The sequence below is a fragment of the Fusarium solani genome, assembly GCF_023522795.1.
Source record: "Fusarium solani strain SB1 chromosome Unknown bctg00000006, whole genome shotgun sequence".
NCBI lineage: Eukaryota > Fungi > Ascomycota > Sordariomycetes > Hypocreales > Nectriaceae > Fusarium > Fusarium solani.
The window spans coordinates 192,214-210,930 of record NW_027072151.1 but is presented as its reverse complement, the minus strand read 5'-3'; the positions used below and the strand labels follow the sequence as shown (position 1 = coordinate 210,930).

The 18,717-nt window shown below is 52.1% G+C and overlaps 7 protein-coding genes across 7 annotated transcripts; 4 read left to right on the top strand and 3 right to left on the bottom strand.

Annotated features, from left to right (window-relative positions):
- Positions 1 to 12: 12 nt before the first annotated feature.
- MRS44_009760 (uncharacterized protein) lies at positions 13 to 429 on the top strand (the record flags this gene model as incomplete). The annotated part of the gene is made up of 1 exon (XM_065620290.1): positions 13 to 429. The coding sequence occupies one exon, from the start codon at positions 13 to 15 to the stop codon at positions 427 to 429; it is 417 nt and encodes a 138-aa protein (XP_065476063.1).
- Positions 430 to 1,325: 896 nt separating this feature from the next.
- Positions 1,326 to 2,789, bottom strand: MRS44_009759 (uncharacterized protein; the record flags this gene model as incomplete). The annotated part of the gene is made up of 1 exon (XM_065620289.1): positions 1,326 to 2,789. The coding sequence occupies one exon, from the start codon at positions 2,787 to 2,789 to the stop codon at positions 1,326 to 1,328; it is 1,464 nt and encodes a 487-aa protein (XP_065476062.1).
- A 1,119-nt stretch (positions 2,790 to 3,908) lies between these two features.
- Positions 3,909 to 6,059, top strand: MRS44_009758 (uncharacterized protein; the record flags this gene model as incomplete). The annotated part of the gene is made up of 1 exon (XM_046284131.2): positions 3,909 to 6,059. The coding sequence occupies one exon, from the start codon at positions 3,909 to 3,911 to the stop codon at positions 6,057 to 6,059; it is 2,151 nt and encodes a 716-aa protein (XP_046131807.2).
- A 736-nt stretch (positions 6,060 to 6,795) lies between these two features.
- MRS44_009757 (uncharacterized protein) lies at positions 6,796 to 9,033 on the top strand (the record flags this gene model as incomplete). Its single annotated transcript, XM_046273940.2, has 1 exon — positions 6,796 to 9,033. The coding sequence occupies one exon, from the start codon at positions 6,796 to 6,798 to the stop codon at positions 9,031 to 9,033; it is 2,238 nt and encodes a 745-aa protein (XP_046131808.2).
- Positions 9,034 to 11,520: 2,487 nt separating this feature from the next.
- On the bottom strand, positions 11,521 to 12,849 carry MRS44_009756 (uncharacterized protein; the record flags this gene model as incomplete). Its single annotated transcript, XM_046270230.2, has 1 exon — positions 11,521 to 12,849. The coding sequence occupies one exon, from the start codon at positions 12,847 to 12,849 to the stop codon at positions 11,521 to 11,523; it is 1,329 nt and encodes a 442-aa protein (XP_046131809.2).
- Positions 12,850 to 13,360: 511 nt separating this feature from the next.
- MRS44_009755 (uncharacterized protein) lies at positions 13,361 to 15,107 on the top strand (the record flags this gene model as incomplete). Its single annotated transcript, XM_046283733.2, has 2 exons — positions 13,361 to 13,731; positions 13,781 to 15,107. 2 exons carry the CDS (start codon positions 13,361 to 13,363, stop codon positions 15,105 to 15,107), a joined length of 1,698 nt encoding a protein of 565 aa, XP_046131810.2.
- Positions 15,108 to 18,252: 3,145 nt separating this feature from the next.
- On the bottom strand, positions 18,253 to 18,705 carry MRS44_009754 (uncharacterized protein; the record flags this gene model as incomplete). The annotated part of the gene is made up of 2 exons (XM_065620288.1): positions 18,253 to 18,516; positions 18,565 to 18,705. 2 exons carry the CDS (start codon positions 18,703 to 18,705, stop codon positions 18,253 to 18,255), a joined length of 405 nt encoding a protein of 134 aa, XP_065476061.1.
- Between the last annotated feature and the right edge of the window lie 12 nt (positions 18,706 to 18,717).

Here is an 18,717-nt window from a genome sequence, read left to right as displayed (position 1 = left end):
TCTCATCGGGGTATGGGGAAGGATCGCCATGGGACCCCCAGTGGGAGGGAGGACCATGCAGCTGCTAACAAGAGTGAGAGCCGTCAGCTTAAGCGCAAGCATAGAAACGACGGTCCAGATCAGCCTGTAACACGCGCTCCCAAGCCAAAGTCTGGCCACCCACTTCCAGGAACTGGCCAAGACAAGCAGCCAGCACGGCCTCCCATCAGGAAGACTCCACACAAGCAGGCAGGAGGCCATTCTCGGAATTGGCGACCCAAGCCATTAAGATCTCAGTCTCCACGCCAGTCCAGCCGCCGCGAGGATAATAGACGTCGTGAGCGTGGTGCTAAAGAGCGCCGCGATAGTAGTTTTCACGATCGTGGTAAGAACCGTGGTGGTGGATTCAAGGATCGCCATGAGAGGGATGGTCGTGGCCGTAATGAATAGGTACTAAGATGATTGTGACTAGCGATAGAGAGGAAGTTGGATCGGGAGGGGGGACAGAAGTAAAGAATATAAGAATATTTTAGAAAGAGTCAAATATTTTAAAGAGGGTAAAATGTTTTAAAGAGAGCAAAATATTTTAGAGTAAAATATTTTAAAGAGAATAAAATATTTTTTTAGAAAAAAAGTAAAGTAAGAGTAAAAAAGTAACCTTAGCCTAGTCTGGTGAAACCTCTAATTAGTAAAATGCTCTGAGATCTCAGAGAAGCTGGATTATTAACAGAGTCAAACAGGCTTGGAAAAGTTGGTCACTTGTAGCAAAAGACACATTATTGTTCACGACGATTCTGAGCACAATCAAAGATATGCCACCAAGACTCCATTTGCCATTCCACAGTGATTGCACGCGTAACGAAGCATTACATCTTATCCGTCCATGCACCAATCAGTAACAAGACCCAATCCATTTCATCAACCACTCCCAGATCTCATATGGTTCCCTTGTGTAATGCTCTTGACGTGGGCTCGGGCGATGCTTGCGATCGAGGGTGATATCGTGGCGGGACTGGGTTGGTTAGATTGAGAAATCAAATATGATTCAAGGGAAACTTACATGTGTACTTGGGTTTCGCATCCAGGGTGGTGGACAGAGGCAGAGTCGCTGGAGTGGCGAGGCCGCATTGAATGGGCCAACAACTCAGTTGCGGCTTGTCTCGCAAGAGAAAAAGAGCAGAGCCGAGTGACAAATCACTGGCGATGGGCCGGGCCTCAATGTATGATGAGGCAGCTGCAAGACTCACTACCAGCGCAAAGCTAGAGCAAGAAGAGCCATGGAGACAACTGGACCACTATCAAAGATATGGCAGACATCGAGTCGTCGAGGGTTGGTTTGGGCACCCTTATTCCATCGGCGCGGTGTCCATGTCTATGTCAAAATCAAGCGAGCCATGGACGGTCTGGGTGTTGCTGGCAGCCGACTCTCCAGCTTTCTCGACGGGGGCAGGCTGGCCAAATCGACCATCTACAGCCCTTCTCAACGTTGAGGGGTCGTCGGGGTGGATATGGGCTAGGCCATATGTCTTGTCGGCAGCATCAAAGTCGGCAGTGGCCGGGTCTCTGGGAAGACGGGCCACATCCTTGTGCTGGTCGAATTCCTCCTGGAGGGCATCGACATCACCAACAAACCCTTGGCCCAAGTCGGCGGTGAACTTCTCCGACCATGGAAATCCAGTGGGCACGTAAGCATCACCGTCCTTGTTGCGAGAGCCGGGATCAGCGAGCCACCGGCGGAGCCACTGGAACCAATGCTCCTTGGTTCTGAGGGGCGGCATCGAGAAGCGGTCAAAGACCAGCACCTTGACCTGCTGCTGCAGGGGCATGGCGAGGAAGGTGTTGCACTCGTCGATGTAGTGAGTCCTCGAGTGGCACAAGGTGCAACCATTAAGGGCTCCCTCAGGAACCTTGAGGCACCGCACCATGTTGTGGCCAGACTCGGGGCAGTTCTCACACTGGTACTCGCCCATGTCACCCACGTCGACAACCTGTCCCTCGCGCTGGGCAGCAGGCTCGTCGGCGGGCGTCTGGGGCTCGGTGATGCGCTCCGCAAGGGCAGGGCCCTGGCCGAAGTAAGAGTTCGGCAGCCTCACTTTAGGCCTGGGTCGACCCAAAGACGACTCGATGTTCTGAGTCAGTTGCTTGTTCTTTCGAGCCCTAGCAACGTCATCCTCGTAGATCATGTCGATCTTGGCAACGTACCCGGAGGCACCGTTGGCCATGCCCATCTTGATGAGGCGGGCGGCGTGGTTGGCAACAGTGCTCTTGATCATGAAGCCCGTTGGAGTGAGGGCGGCAATGTTGTTCTGGTGGCCTCCGCCCAAGCTGCGGTTGACAGCATCAACCACGACGTCTTGGCCTTGGGCGCCGGAGTAATGGACCAACTCCATCTCGGGGACCATGTTGAGCCTGGGCTCACGGCGAGCGACCTTGTCTTGACGTCGACCACGAGAATCATGGGGGCGTCCACCTTGGTGCATCTGCGGGGGGCGGGAGCGTCCATGGTCGTTGCCATGAGGGGCCGAACCACCTCGATGGCCGTCGTTGCGAGCGGGCGAACCATCTCGACGGCTTCTGCCACGAGGGCTTCTGCCACGAGAGGCCGAACGGTCTCGACGGTTGTTGCTGGCAGGCTCGATGGCTCTGCCGCGGGCGTTAGACGCCTGTTGATTCCCACGAGGAGGATCCTCAGTGGGAGGCTGGGCCTCACGACGGCGCTCAGCTGCCGCATCCCGCTCATCAAGGACGCGGTTGGGGGGCCTATAGCCAGGTTTGTCACCGAAGCTTCGACCGTAGTTGTTTCGGGGCATTGTGAATCGGTGTGCGAAAATGATTCACGGGCGGTAGGTAGTTGGGTGGAAGGAGAGATGTTGTGGTGAGGGTGTTGATGCGGAGTGTTGTTGATTGAGCTTGGATGTTTTTTGCAAGATTTTCCCCCTCCAGCTGTGAGAGGTGCTGCCAGTGGCTGGCACTGCCACAGTGCCTTGTGAGCTTCAGCCGACCAATGAGCTAATGCACACCATTACACATATTCTGAGCTTCAATTTACTTCATATGCATTTCTTTGCAACGCCAGGTAGATTAATTATCAACATGTCAAGTAGTTTGCCTGCAGTTTTATCTGCTTTGTAGGTAGGGGCGGCTCAAAGGAGATAGCCACCAGAGCCCACCGTTTGCTGCCAGGCACCCGATCAATTGATGGCGGGGGAAACGCGCTGAGGTTACTCGTCACGTGTCCCCTGCGTTTGATCACGGCGATGCTGTTCGAGATCGAAAGGTGCAATGTCATTCCAGTTGCCCGCTTGACGTTAAACTAAGCTTTTGCGCCCCATGAACCCATGTGGGGAAGCTGTTCTAGAAATAAACTTGGTGATGCTTAGTGCATGTAACCCAACGGGCGGAGCGACTTGTCAGGGTTCAAGGATGTGGAGGGAGGTACATTGTCGACGCAGCGCAAATGCACCTAAGCCAAGTGGTCGGGTGACTGTGACATGGAATTCAGCTGAACATTTAAAGGAACGGTTAGAGGTAGTAATTCTCAAAGTGCAAAATTTACAGCGCTCCATGAGTTAATGGCTGGCACATCAATGTAAGCGGCCCGTGTTGATAATACTTGGCAACACTAATAACACAATATCGCTGGTAAAGACAAGACAGGGAAATTCAGGCAGTAAGTTTCACGTGGTATAATAATTAGAATATTAGACACATTCTAAAACAATAAGAGCATGAATGGCTTAGCGATGATATTTGATTGGTGGTGAGTTGGCGCATCAATTTTGTGTAGCATTGTTTAGGCACTGGCTGGCTCTCTGGCGTCGGGCGCATTGTTTTTTTTTTTCGCTGCAACTCCAATTCCACTTTTCTCAGCAAAATCCATCACAACACAACACACACCGTCATATTCGCCGCACAAAAGCTGCCGCACCATGGGCAAGTCAACAAAGCGACGAGATCAGGCAAATGACGCCTCGGCACGCCCTCAAAAGCGTCGCCGCCATAGAGAACCCGAGCCTGAAACCGATGCCGAGAGCGAGCGTGGCCATTCCAGCTCTCCCATCCCAGCGAAGAAGGTTCCAGGGCGCCCCGGCAAGAATGCCACCGCTGCCCTCAGCAAAAACAGTCTGAAGGCAACCCGTTCCTTCCTCGAGAAATACAGGCCACCTGTTCGAGAGGAGGACGTCGATAAGTTGGTCGGACCAACAGCTCCACCTCTGAATGACAAGTGGACGCAACAAGATGAAGATGCCATGATGGCAGAATGGGATGCATCACCTGAGAAGGTGGTTTACGCATCCATCAACGGCCCGAACGGGGTGATAGCAACCATGTGGAAAGTCTGCTTGCGAGTATTGAGGCGCTCGCCCTTGGATGTGATCTCGCCCCTCGAGGGCCTGAGCTATCAACCCTTGGCCGCAGCCTCTCAGGCTGGAATGTGGTCGCGAGAATTCTGCAACCGGCTTACGGCTCTTATCGCCTACCCCCTCTGGCGGGGCTCTCCCAGACGACTGGTCATCGCACTGCAGTATGCCGTCATCTGCCGCACAGATGATCGTCGCCCGTGGAAGCCTTGGTATGACTGCCCTGCTCTAATCAACCTTGGGCAATCCATGGACCAGGTTGAGGACTCGGAACTGCCGCAATCAGTTCACAGGATGCACAAGAATGCACGGGCATCAGCCGCTAAGGCAGGCGATGAGCCTTCCACTCTGTCTGACCTCCTCGTCTCTATCCATCGGACAGTGCAGGGCTGGAATTTCGATAGAGTCCCAGAGTCTGTAACCTCCCACAAAGGTCTCGATGTTTATTCCGTCAACGTGCACGATTTGAAAGTGCTCGGAGCGGCCATCGACAGTCACTCTTCATTCAGCACCGATGAGGCGTACCAGGTGTTCAAGATTGCGAAGGGGAGTGGAGTCGAGATTCCCAAGGCGAGCCAGCTTCGGGAATTCTACGAGCGTGCCAGTCGTCACCAGCTGCGTCGGATTATGATGACGCAACGTGAACAGGATGAGGGCGAGGATGAAGACGAGGGCGTGGTTGATGACGAGTGTGAGGATGAGGAGATGGCTGGGCCACGGCCAGAGTCTTCAGGCTCTGAGATAGAGCTTGAAGACCAGCCTGCATCTGATGCGGCCCCTGACTATGAGCCCGAGTCTGAGTCCAAGCCTGAGTCTGAGTCTGGCTCCGACACCAAGAGCGATGGCGAATCTGACGATGGGCTCTTAGGAATGGACCTCGACGATGGATTTGTCCCCGGCGATGAGACTGAGGTCGATGATGCCCCCGCGTCTGTTCCTCCTGTCCTACCTCAAGTGCCCCCTCGTCGCCGCGCCCTCCCTTCCCCGCAGGCGACTGCAACGAACGATCCTATGACTCCCATGGCATCTCATGACATGCAGGATGTTATGAAGGTGGTGAATGACATCCTCAAGAAGGAACGTGACGAAATGAAGTCGTCCCTTGAGTCATTTCAAGAGGATCTCCGACGCCAGATAGAATCATCACTTGAGTCATTTCAAGAGGGCATCCGGCTTGAAATGACCAAGGTTCAGAAACGCCAGGATGATATCCGGCAGCGCCAGGATGATATCCAGCAGCGTCAGGATCGGCAAGAGGCTGTGATAAAGGCCTTGACGGAGGCCAAGACATCACAAGATCGGGTGTCAGAGAACCTCGAGAAAGAAGTGGCGACCGCTGCCAAGGCCATAGAGACTGCGAACGAGCGGCTCCGAGGCATCAATGATCGAGTCACGTCCGTCGGTCACTCGCAAGCCGACGATGAAGCTATGACGAGCCGAGTCTCTGGATCTCTCTTGCCCAGCACAGAGGAGAGCCAGATCGTGTCCCCCCGATCCAGTGGGGTCGTACGTCGAGGTACCAACTTGCACATCAAGGTACCAAAGGGTTGGAAGCCTCCCCAAAATTGCCCCGAGCCGCCAGAAAAGGATGAGCTTTGGCTTAGCCGCAGGGGGTCGAAGATAAGCCGCCATCCTCTCGTCAACTGTATGCCCCCACCCGGCAAGTCGGCGATCGAGCGTGCCATTAGGCACCACGGTGACGCAAAGGATGGCGTCTGATTGACTCCGGCCTGGTTAGAGTGTCAGGTTAGAGGCATTCCGAAGTTGGACTGAGACCAACCTTTGCAGCGGGCCCCCTTCTACGGCGTCCGACCCCTTATCCTGGTGGCCAACTTCAATTGTCCCGTGTCAGAATACAGTCCCGTCCCAGGTCACCTCGGTCTACACAAGGACTGGAGATTGCCAACACTCTCCAAGTCGTGCAGGTAAGTCGATAACTCTACTGTCCGAATTGTTTGCTAACGCTCAAATAGTCACCTCATCGAACCTCGGTGTCGTCTGATCGGGCTGTTTCGTGTTGTGCGTGGCTTTAGAGGGAGCTGTGAAGTGGTCTTCATCATGAGGAAGGCCTTGCCTGGGAGGAAGAATTGATTGGTCATGGCGCATGTACGGTCAGTTGATGGAATGCTTAGGATATTTCAAGGGAGGTAAAATGGAGTTTCTGGACCACAAAGACGCGATATTCCAGTGATTTGCCGCCGTGATTTCTGTTATCATCCGTTGTAAGGCAATGTACATGAATGATTGGGTTCTTCCCACGTCGGTCCTTCAATGCCGCTCCTTCCAGTTCACCACTTGCGCTCCTTCCCTCCTCGCCTAGACATGACTTGACCACACTCCGCAATAGATTTTCTTCATCTTCAACCTCTCATTGAAACGCCAGTGATGCAAAGAGCCAATCCATCAAAGCGACTTCAACATTTGCACTCCAAGCTCACCAGCTGGTCCGTTCGTCATGCCCGGCTTATACACCTTCACCCCCGGAGCCCAAGGCCCCGGGAGTGCCTCCGATATCGAGATCCTCGAGTCTGATCTCAAACAGATGAAGAGGCTCGCCGACTCCATGCAGAGGTATTGCCCCTTGGGTAGCGATGATGCTCTCAAGGCTGGGTACGATCCCTCCGACCCTACCAGGGTTGACAAACTCACCAAGAGGGTTGGATCGCTGGCCAAACAGGCCCGAGAAATCGAGAAAGGAGTGGATCTTGCTCGGACGGCGTTTGAGCAGCTTCAAGCGTCTCGGGAAGAGGTCGACAGACAGCTGCCCGACGACGAGGCCGAGCGCCGTCAAGCCTCCGTGAAAGTTGTCCGGTTACTCGTCAACTCCCCTACCAACTTCCATACTCTTTTGCGAGCACTTGGAGTTGAAGTCACCGAGGAGATCAAAGAAGCCCTTGACAACGCGTTAAGGAGAGGCTTCTCGGACTCCCAAGCCGACCAATGGCTCTACGGGTCCCAAGAAGATCAGAGGCGCTTGCGTACGACAGTACAAGACCTCCAAGATCAACTCCAAAGGCTGGAGGAAGATCTTACAATCAAGCGTGATACTGTTGACCGGCTGTACAGTGAAAGAGACGAGGCCCGAAAAACGGCCCGCGATCAAAGAGATGCTCGTAAAACAGCTGAGCGAGAGACACATCGGGTGAGGCAGGGGAGAGACCGCTTGAGAGAGGAAGCCCTGGCAGCTGAACGAGCCACCAGAGCCGACAAGCTGTCCATAGACCAACTCAAACAGGAGAAAGACAGGCTGGCGCAACAGATCCAGCAGCTGGCTCAAGAAAGGTCGGATGCCATTGCGCGTGCCAATGAGGCGTATGCTGAGCTCCAGAGCCACAAAGATGAGCTTTCAGCCCTGAGGAAGGAGCTGTCTGCCTTCAAGTACCGCCAACCAATGGTTGAAGAGGCTGACGCGACGATAAAAGCCCTTCGTGATCAGGCGGCCAAGGACCGAGAAGAGGGAGCTGCTTCTAAGCAGCTTGCTCAAATAGCTGAGGGGCACAACAAGAAGCTCGTGACCGAGAACCTGGTTCTCTCTGGCCAGAACGAGAAACTGCAACGAGACTTGGCCCAGGCTCTCCAGAATGTCACCTCACTCGAGGGTGACAGAGATGTGCTCTCTCAGCAGAATGGGGCCCTCCAGCAAGAGCTGTCCACAGCTCGTGAGCTTGCAGCTGAGTTTCGTGGTGACAAAGTTGCACTGGAGCAGGAGATATCGAAGCTCCGAGAGTCTTCCGTTTCCGAGCAGCGCAAGACACTGGAAGATCTTGAGAGGGCTGAAGCTCGGGCTGGTCAAGCCCAGAGAAGCTGTAATCGGCTCCGAGAGGAAGTTGATGGACAGCGTCAAACGCTGCGTGACCAGGTTAGTGAGATCATGGCACTGAGAAATACCTCCCAAGAACGGGAGGAGCAGCTCTCTCGTCAATCTGAGGCTCAAGTTCAGCAAGCCGCTACGCTGCTACGCCACTTTTCGATTGGCACCGAGTCTGATATCTGGCAGGGCCTTGCCCAGCGGACCCTCCACGATGTGACCTGGCTCTCCACGCAAGCAACATGGCACCCTTGGAGAATTGTTCCCTCGTGGTCCACTAATAAGGCTCTAGAGGCCCAAGTGGATGATCGAAGCGTTCACGCCGCAGCCCTCGATGTGCTTGCCATCCTGCGGTCAAGATCGGCGGGCGTAAAGAACCTGTTGAGCCGACTCCAGGTCCTGCAGAATGGCTTGATAGACTCCCCTGCGGTTGTCTCATCTTTGGCTGAGATGCTTCTGGCTGCTTTCGTAGAAGCAGTCCAAGATGCGCGCCTCCACCTCATGCACCGCCTGGTCATGTGGCAGGTTGCTCTTGAGATGTTCCCTGTTGCTCAGGTCCAAGAAACTCTTGGAAGGGCACTGGACATGGTTGATGGCCGGGTCGCCCGTCTTGCTGGCGTGATACGTGGGTGGGACTCTGGTGATTTCACAGAGTTTAGCAGCAGGATATGCGTGGCCTATCCCGAGATGGCTCTGCTAGGGTTTAATCGTAACCCCCCGGGAGTGATGGCATTTAGCCGCACTCGCCGTGAGCTCTGGTGGATCGATAATGATCAAGTCCACCAGGACGTCACTGAGATGAAGCTGATGCCTATTAGTGGCGACGCCATCCACCTCCCATTAGATAATGAGGAGAGATTGAAATGGGCGTTGACGCACGGCTAGAGCAGCGGGGAGATGGAGGTAGTATTTACATGGTTAAATACGCAAATTACAATCTGACTTTAAGATACCTAAACTATATGTGAACAGGAAATACGTGATCAAAAATGATGTAAAGTATGAGTTCTTATTATTGTCCGCAATGGTGACAAGCCATTAGCCACAACATTAAAAAACAGTCATTCATACATGACGCTATCGAAACCTGATACCGTATAACGCCGTAACTTAATTATCCTGACTTCTATGGCAATAGATAAAAATAACCAGATGGAAAGGTGCCTGTTATGTACAGGATGGCATCTTTCCTTATCCTCAGGAGGGATAAATGCCCTGCGTTGCTCCTCTGACTAACCATCAACACCTTCGGACCAGTGTCGGTGACAGATATCGTTAAGTCAAGCTGGGTCGGAAATTTTAATCCCTTGCAGAAAAAGCCGCACCCATGATCAACAGGGGGATCCGACGTTGAAACCGAGAGATTCTGGGTGTCCGAATGCCGTAATGTGTCGGCAACTGTGTCTTTTTCTACACTGGCTAATGTTATGTTTTGGAATCGTTATTGACGAAAATAATGAGAGGTTCTGGGTGTCTCTGTAGGGGTTGGGAATAGGCGGCGCGAAGTTGAATAAGAGAAGCCCTTTCAACTTTTTCAAGGCAAAAAGGCAGTATGATTAACTACATTTAGCTTCAATGGCCTTGATGAGAGACTCGAGGTGTCTCATATCATGGCTTCAGTGGAAAGTCTGAGTAACAGGCGCAACAATGGGAGGGGTGCGCCATAGCATTACATGGTTTTATGGTTTTGGTGACACTTTGAAAGAAGCCTCAATACACAGTAATGAAGAAACTAGTGGACAGTATACTGACTAGAAACTATATTATTTTACTTAGCCCAAGATACCTTTCCCCTACCTTAGGAAATATACTCTTACTTCTCTCCTTGCCTTCATGATGTCGAAGTCTTCATCTCGACAGTGGGAATGGCCTCCTCTGATTGACAATGACATCAATTTAAAAACCAATCAACCTAGTCATTAAGCCCATAGAAATTATTGCCAGGTACGAGAGCCCCGAAATTCTTTATGGTCGAGAACCTGGGTGTGAAAATCCATTGGGGCAGCTGATGGGCCGGCTTGAAAGGTTTGTATAGTTGAATCTCGGTCCTTTATGAGATAACTGCGCCAGTCGATATTATCTCACGTTCGAACTCTGTCAGCCTCCACGCCGATTGACTCTTCTGCTTCGAATGATGACTGGATTCATAGGAACGAGAGTTGCGACGGTAGCGAAAGGGTGCGGAAGAGCTGTTTGACTGGCAGACACTTGAGTGAGAAGCAGCAAAGAGGGAGATTATCGTGTTGACAATGTTTTTTTTATTATATTTAAAGCCCGGCCCTTGATGGGTCAACTGAGCCATAAGATCAAGGGAGAAGATCACAATCAAATACCGAGCCTAAGAAAACCAGTTTGCGAAACCCAGTCCAGTTTGAGAAACCAGTTTGAGAAACCCAGTTTATTAAACCTCGAGTTTGTCAAACTCGATATAAGAGGCTAGTCGAAGAAACCTAATCTAGTTTGTTAAAGTTCGAGTCTGTTAAATCTAGTCTATTAAACCCAGTTTGACAAATCCAGTCTGTCAAACCTAGTCTGTCAAACCCAGTCTATCAAACTTTTGAGTCTGTTAAACCTCGAGTCTATCAAACCTAGTCTATTAAACCCCAGTCTATTAAACCCAGTCTATCAAACTTTTGAGTCTGTCAAACCCAGTCTATTAAACCCAGTCTATCAAACTTTTGAGTCTGTCAAACCTCGAGTCTGTCAAACCCCAGTCTGTCAAACCCAGTCTATTAAACCCAGTCTATCAAACTTTTGAGTCTGTCAAACCTCGAGTCTGTCAAACCCAGTCTATTAAACCCAGTCTATTAAACCCAGTCTATCAAACTTTTGAGTCTGTCAAACCCCAGTCTGTCAAACCTACCCAGTCTGTAAAACCCAGTCTGTCAAACTAGTTTGTCAAACCCCAGTCTGTCAAACCTCAGTCTGTCAAACCTCGAGTCTGTCAAACCTCAGTCTGTCAAACCCCAGTCTGTCAAACCTCAGTCTGTCAAACCCCAGTCTGTCAAACCTCGAGTCTATAAAACCCAGTCTGTTAAACCTCAGTCTGTCAAACCTCGAGTCTGTCAAACCTCAGTCTGTCAAACCCCAGTCTGTCAAACCTACCCAGTCTGTAAAACCCAGTCTGTCAAACTAGTTTGTCAAACCAGTTTGTCAAACCCCAGTCTGTCAAACCCCAGTCTGTCAAACCTCGAGTCTGTAAAACCCAGTCTGTTAAACCTTGGGTCTGTCAAACCCCAGTCAATAATAATCACAGCACTTATAACTATTACAAAAGCATTAATCATAGTATTATTTGCTATTTACATAACGCCGCTGGATCCTTTCATCGCGGGAATAGCCGTTCCTTCTTAATGTCTTTGGGGCCTTGGCTTAGGAACGGGAGCGTGTCTTCCGCCTATCAGCCTGGGCTGAATCGTCGTCACCATGCTTGCGCTTCGGCTGACGGCTGTCCTTGCGCTTAGGCTCGCGGCTCTCCTTTCTAGAAGCTTCACGGCTCTCCCCCTTTCCTGAGGCTTCATGGCGATCCTTCCGGCTACCTTGGTGAGATGCCTGCTGCTCTGGGCCTCCCTGTGACTGACGGTCATGTCCAGTGGCAGGGGGTTCACGCTGGGGTGGTGCCGTCTCAGCTTCCTGACGGGATGGCCCTCCTGCAGTTTGCGTCTTCTTGGCTGACGATTCGTTCTTGAGAGTTTTGTTGACGCGCTTCCAGAGATCGAAGTTGACCACCCTATTATCCAGCTCCGGCAATGGTGGCAAGGGGAGCATGTTTGGATGTGATCGGCCATAGAACAGGGTGTATGTATGAGGCTCGGCATCCTCCAGCGACCATTTGCCTGGGGTGTACTCTCTTGGCTCATACTCGGGCACAATGTTGGCCCCGTTGGCGCTGTACGTACGAACCGAATCCTTGCCAGTCGGTTCATCTCGGTGACGTACCACGGCAATGAGTGTGTATGGTACTCGGCCAGCCATGGCGAAGTATGGGTCATCATTTGTATCGTGAAACGTCCAGGCCGGAAAGTCAACAAGGCGAAAGCTGTGGAAAGGCGGCCGATCGTTGGGATCCTCTGCGGGACGATACTCAACCCTGATGATTTCGGGCCTGGCGGGGAGCGACATGATACACTGGTCACCTTCAGTGTAGTCACCAAAGAGCTCCTCAAATCTTCCTTGCAAAGTCTGTACGCCAATTTGGTGATACACCTTGACCAAGCTCTTCTCGCCCTTTTCTTGTTTAGTGCAGGGAAGCAACTCCAAGGTTCGAACGTCAAACCTGGGACTGAACAGAACCATCTCATCCTGACCCCAGAAGGTTCTTGCCATGAGCGTGGATCGATCCAGCTCACAAAAGGACTCCATACCAATCATGCCCATGTCCTGGAGCGACCTTATAAGCACTACCTTGGCTTCGAGGGCTCTCTCTTTCTCCTCTTTGCCTTTGCCAAACATGTGCCAGGCGTGAGCCAGGATAGGGTTCTCCGATTCTGCTGGCGAAAACCACTCTTTGGTCGCAAGTCCGTTCGGTCCGAGCATGGAGTGGCTGTAGATGCGGCGGAGGACGATGATGAGGCAATCGAGTCCTGAGTTCCCACCCCCAGTCAAGCGAAGGGGCGGGCGCGTTTCTAAAGCGATGGCAGCGCGTTCATCGCTGTAGCTCGAAATGGGAAATCGCTTTCTGATGTCGTCGTCGCTGTCCATCTTGGGCGTTGGTGTGGGCAGTGTTGAGGAAACAGTCGGATGTTTGGTCAAGATTGCTCCTCTTCATGCGCGGGGCGAGGCCAACGTTGTGCTTATCTAATCTACGAGGAATTTTTACAGCCGGGCTAGAAAAGATTGGGAACGCAACGAAGGTCGCAGTACTACCTAATTTGGATGTTGAATGCCTTAGCCTTGAAGCAAACGTTGGCATCTGGTCGGCTGGCGTTGGCGGCTGCGCCTAAAGGTTGTGAGTGACCATGTCTGACCCGGGCAAGGCGCAATGTAATTGTTTATATTCCCCTGTCTAAAGCAGGACTGACAATATTAACATGTGTAATTATATTACTCTTACCTTAATCCATTATTTTCCTCATTCTTCTGACTTTCTTTGAGTCTTGTTGGTGAGCATGCCCGCTCTCCTTGCTGATGCCCCACCTACTGAGCATCGTGCCTTCCTCGCGCTTGCCTCGCAACCTCAACTCCGCATCACACACATCATCCAACAACCGAAATGTCGACCAGCAGCACCAACCTCAGCATCGACAGTCCTGCAGTGACTGTCCTATTGGACAGGATCACTCAAGAGATTGGCGACCCTCGCCTTTCCCAGCTCATCCACCAGAAGCTAGTGCAGGTGTTTGAGTGGGCAGAAGCCTCGAAGAATGAGGCAATCAACAAGGCCGAGCGCCTGGAGACCGAGCGCGCTTCTCTCTCACAGAAGAAGCATGAGCTTGAGGCCGAGCAGCTTGCTCTACAAGAGCAACAGGAGGCTCTCCACGCTGCCGCGGAGTCTCTGAAAGCCCTGCCCAGCCGTGTCAAAGACCTTTCCGATGCATTTGACAAGCTGAATACTGATCTGTCAGAGGAAAGGCAGGCTGCGAGGTAAGTATAGACACTGTACATACCGAGAAATTAAGCTAATGTACCATAGCGAGGCAGGTTCTTCTACCGACAGGATCGAGGCGCAGGCTACGAAGGCCGCAACTGCCCTTGACAAACTCAAGAAGCAGGTCGAGGCGCTCACGGGCATGCCGCAAGGCATAGCCACCTTGACTACTACGATCGGCGCCATTCAGACCGGGCAGACTGGCCTTGTGGGCCAGGTGACCGACGTCGTCAACAAGGTCGGTGACTTGACCACAACAGTGGTTGGGATTCCCACCGAGGCCAAGATCAAGGAACTTGTCGAGGCCGGACCCACGGGCCTGGTGGCAGAGGTCAAGTCCACATCAGACGTACTTAAGACCCTTGCAACCAAGGCTGACCTTGAGGATTGGTCAAGGGCAAGGGCCGAGGCACAGGCCAAGTCAAATCAGGAGGCTATCTCACGGTGCGTGAAGGCGGCACTGAAGGACTTCCAAGACTCCACCGTGGCAGAGTACACTCAGAAGCTTGGGCGGTATGAGGCTGCGGATGAGAAGAAGAGGGAGGCCTTTGACGACCTCAAGAACAAGGCAATAGCCTTGGAGGACAGGTATACGGCTCGTGGGCAACGTCTAGCGGCCCTGGAGAAAGAGAACTCAGATCTCAAGTCAGCCCTCCAGAAACGGGATCAGGAGCTTGCTGGCAGCTCTAGCCGCATTGAGGAACTGGCAAATAATCTCACTGAGGCTGAGGCGTGGATCACGAGGAGGAACACTACCATTGGCGAGACCATGGAGCGGATCGGTAGGAGGGACAAGACCATTGCCGAGGCCAATGAGCAGATTGGTCTCATGGACGCCACCATCTCCGAGGTCAAGGCGCAGATTGTTAGGAAGGATAAGACCATCCAGGAGACTCACGAGCTCATGGAATCCTACAAGGAAGCCATCAAGACTAAAGACTCGCAGATAGAACAGATGTGCGCTCGCCTGGAAGCTGCCGAAGCTCGGGCGACGCCGCCAATGACCCAACGGCTCGAGACTCATTCTTCGAGCCTGGGCATGTTCGAAAATCTCTCGCAGGTGTACCTCAAACTTTCAAATGAGTTCCGAGGTATTCCTACGTCTAACGAGAGCGAAGGGGACACTGACCTGTCAGAGATAGCAGTGAAGATTGCCCCCAAGCTCCTTAGACCACAGGCAAAGCCAATGATACAGGAGTTCCTAAACTCTGGCGCACAGGGCTGGCATTGCTTGCAGCGGGTCGTGGATCGAGGGTCCCAAGCAGAGAGTGTCCCAGAAGGGACATGTGCTCTGCATGGGCAGAAATGTGTGCTCGTCCAAGTGGTCGCGTCAGAAGAGGGGAGAGTCCTTAATTTTTACGACTCCGAGTAGTAAAACAAACTTTACTTCTGTTGACTATTGAAATGTGATTATTAATGGGTGCTCCAGTGAATAAATATACAAGCCGACTAATTGTCTTGTAAACTATAATTAGATTTCTATAATATCTTCTTTTTTTGTGACTGAGTGGTTGCGCACTGTTGAGCGCGTTGCGGCGTATCGTCCTCGTCGGCCTCTGCCCAAAGCTCATTTGTACCCCCGGCGGACATAAGCCTGCGTCTAATTAACTACCTACCTGACAACTTCCGGGCGGGTAGAGAACTCAGAAGAGAACATAACGCAGAGATGGTGAGGATGCGAGCCTTGCGATAAAGTGGCCTGCAGATGGCATCACTTGGAATGGGAGTAAGAGCGCCGTCGGGGTCAGCGTTTCCAGTATTGTCATCTTCATTATCATGGTTTTGATCGTGGTTTTAATTCTCACCCTTTTCATCATCACAAAATTTCATCATTGTCATTGCCCAATCCATTACCAGCAAAGCCCCTGGATTCCTACTTTCCGGGTCGGTGTCGGGTTCTCCGTTGATTCAGGCTAAGGCCATCGGGCCCACCATTCGGATCTTGCGGGCCGGGGCCGTGGCATGGATGACCTCACTGCCTGCGCGCGCCCGTCAACAAAGATCAGAACAGCGAGCATTGCAAGTTGACAAAGAAATACACAGATAAATGCAAAAAGCACAAAAGCACAAAAGACTTGGAAGGACTTGGAGAAGGATAGCAAGCCTGTTGGCGCAAGCTACTGCACTGACGCAATCTATTCAAGCGCTTGAGTGTCTTAAGTACAATCTGCTGGGATGCTCTTTGGCTGGTCTGTAGCTCGGTGGTTTAGGGAGCATCGACTTTACTGTTGTGGGTGCAAGGCGTGCTGCTTGTTAGGTTTAATGAAGGGCTGCTGATCTGAGGCTGCGCTCTCTGCGTTGATCGGAACTTCTTGTCATCTTACCTTGGACTATCAAAGCCTTTGGACTGTTTGGCCTTTGTCCTCGCAAAAATGTCTTAAACGCGGATTTGTGACATGAAAGGAGCATGCTTGTACTTCTATAGACGTAAATTAGACAAGCTATGTGATAAAGGAGCCTAAACACAGCGCTGTTGGCTAAACTTATGATCTTGGTTAACTTGCATGCGGATCCAGCCGTTTAAGCGCTCAGGTGCAAGTGGCTGAAACATGAAACCGTTTGAGCCAACGTCGACGTGGGGGATCTTATTCATGTACGGCCCCGTACACATACGGCCGGGCCTTAGTCAGCAATAACCCACTGTAACTCCTTTCCTCTCAGCGCCCTAAGGGCCCTATAACTTAGCACCTACAACATCATGGAGGACCTCCCGCCTTTTCAATATTATCCCTCACGAGAGGAGCTTGAGCTTGATCTTGCAATTTACGCAACAATTGGCGGATATAAATGGATTATTCGACGCTCACGTACGCATTGGGGAGGCTCTGAACGGCCTACTATCCTCTATGCTTGCAATCGCTGGCGGCAAGGCTACCAATTTTCAATCCTTGCCAAAGAAAACTCGTACGAGCTATGGTATCTCCAACAACGCACTAAAGCCCGATTTTCCCACCATAACCACGGGCCCCGAGAGCCCCGAGAGCCTCCTAGCCGGCAGCTGCAAGAGCCGCAAGAGCCCCCTAGCCAGCCGCAAGAGCCCCCTAGCCGGCAGCTACAAGAGCCATTAGAGAAGAAATTGCCCACTTGCAGTAAATGTCATAGAGAAGGCCATAGAAGGGGCGCAAAATGCTGTATTTTACGTGGTCAAGAGAGCCCTTAGGGCGCTGAGAGGAAAGGAGTTACAGTGGGTTATTGCTGACTAAGGCCCGGCCGTATGTGTACGGGGCCGTACATGAATGAGATCCCAACCTGGGGCGGTGCTGGGCGGTGCTGGGCGAAGTGGGTCCAAGAGCTGCAATTATGCCTGTCAACAAAGCATAGGACGGGGTGCGTGAGCTCTAGCGCTATTTGACGGCCAGGGTATTCTGGTTTTTTAACGCTCATGACTGTGCGGAGTCAAGCAGAGCGAACAGCAAAGGTGAGTACAGCATGAGATGGCCTCAAGGCCTTGTTATCTTGGCTGCTCGGAAGATTGCCTTTGAGGGTCCCGGTGAGAAAAGTCGTAGAAATCCACATCGGCAAGGCAGGACATCCAATTCACAAGTCAAACGGAACTGTACCTACCTCCTACGCGGTTGTTTGAGTTCAACAGGCGCAATGCTTCAATGTACTTCTCTTGACAACGAAGAATGTCGGTACTTGGTGATGGCTGTATTTCGGGCAAGGCTTTGCCATTAGTAGGTAAGAGCAAGCAGGAAGGATCCCAAGATCAATTCAACACCTTGACCGGGACGCCGAGCCACATGCTTAGTATGCCGCCGCCGTCTTCGTTACCTACCCTAGACTCCTTCCGGAGCGCAACCCGCCGTTCGGGCGCAACGGCGTGGGGCCGTACGGCCGTGCTTATGTCATCCTATCGGGATGTCCGACGACAATTGGAAGCAAAGAAGTCAGAGACAATGGCATTGGGCTTGTTTATAACCGCAAGTACTTGAAATGCGGTGGCTAGTTCCCTACGGTGGCTTAAGTAACCAAATCCAGATCCTTTCCTCCTTAACCGACGCCGTCCAGTTTTAAAGATAATCGCACTTGACAATTTACTTTTAATCACCCATCATTGTTTTTGTCGCAGCATCTACCACATAGCGCTAAGGCGTGTTTAACAGTAATTTTTTGCAGCATGTTTTGATCAAAGTTGACTCAAGGTAGTCTAGAAACCCAGCCCGGCCTCGCCTCTTCATCTCCCCACTTCACGTACACTATGATGGCATGATCAAGTATTTGAAATGGTGTCACGAGCAAAGCCTCCGTCGTAAGAACCATCGCGCCCGAGCCAAGTCCCAAGGCCTAACATGTCCTCACGCCGCCCTTGTTGTCCATCCTGTTGTGCCTCACGCCTCCAATCCTGGGCCGCCAGCATCACCTTGTCATGGGCGAGCTCCCGCCGAATCAGCGTGGCGAGGATGAGTCCAGGCGTCGATGGAGTCTAAGCTAAACAAATGTTAGTTCAAGAATAATAAAAATCGCACTGGGAAAGGAGTCTACTTACGGGCCTATGCCTACGGAAATCGGAGCACTTAGACATTGGAAGTATCCACGTCAGAGTCAAAGTCCAAAATCATGCTGGGGGCGTGGCTCGGCTTGGGCGCCGCAATGCTCTCTTTCAGGGCTTCTAGCTCTGCGATACGACGGTTGATCGACTCGACATCTCTCTTGAGAGCTTCGATGCTCTTGCTCAGGGCCTCCATGACGCGCTGGTTGTTGGGGGCCTCCATTGTTGTCTCTGGGTCTCGAAGGATGGGAGTGGTGTGGAAACGCGACGCGGGTAGGTGGGAAGGGCGCTATGGATGTCAGCTTGGAGCACTAAAGAGCTGGCTTTGTCCGCGTACCTTGTGCGTGAGGTGGAATGTGTTACTGTTGGAGGTTCGTGAAGAGGAGAAGCGGTTGGGCTTGGCTGCGGCGAGAAAAAAAGGTTGTTGGAAGACAAAAACATCGACCTTTGTGGTGCTAAAAAGAAAGAGCCAACCCATCCGGGTCAAAGG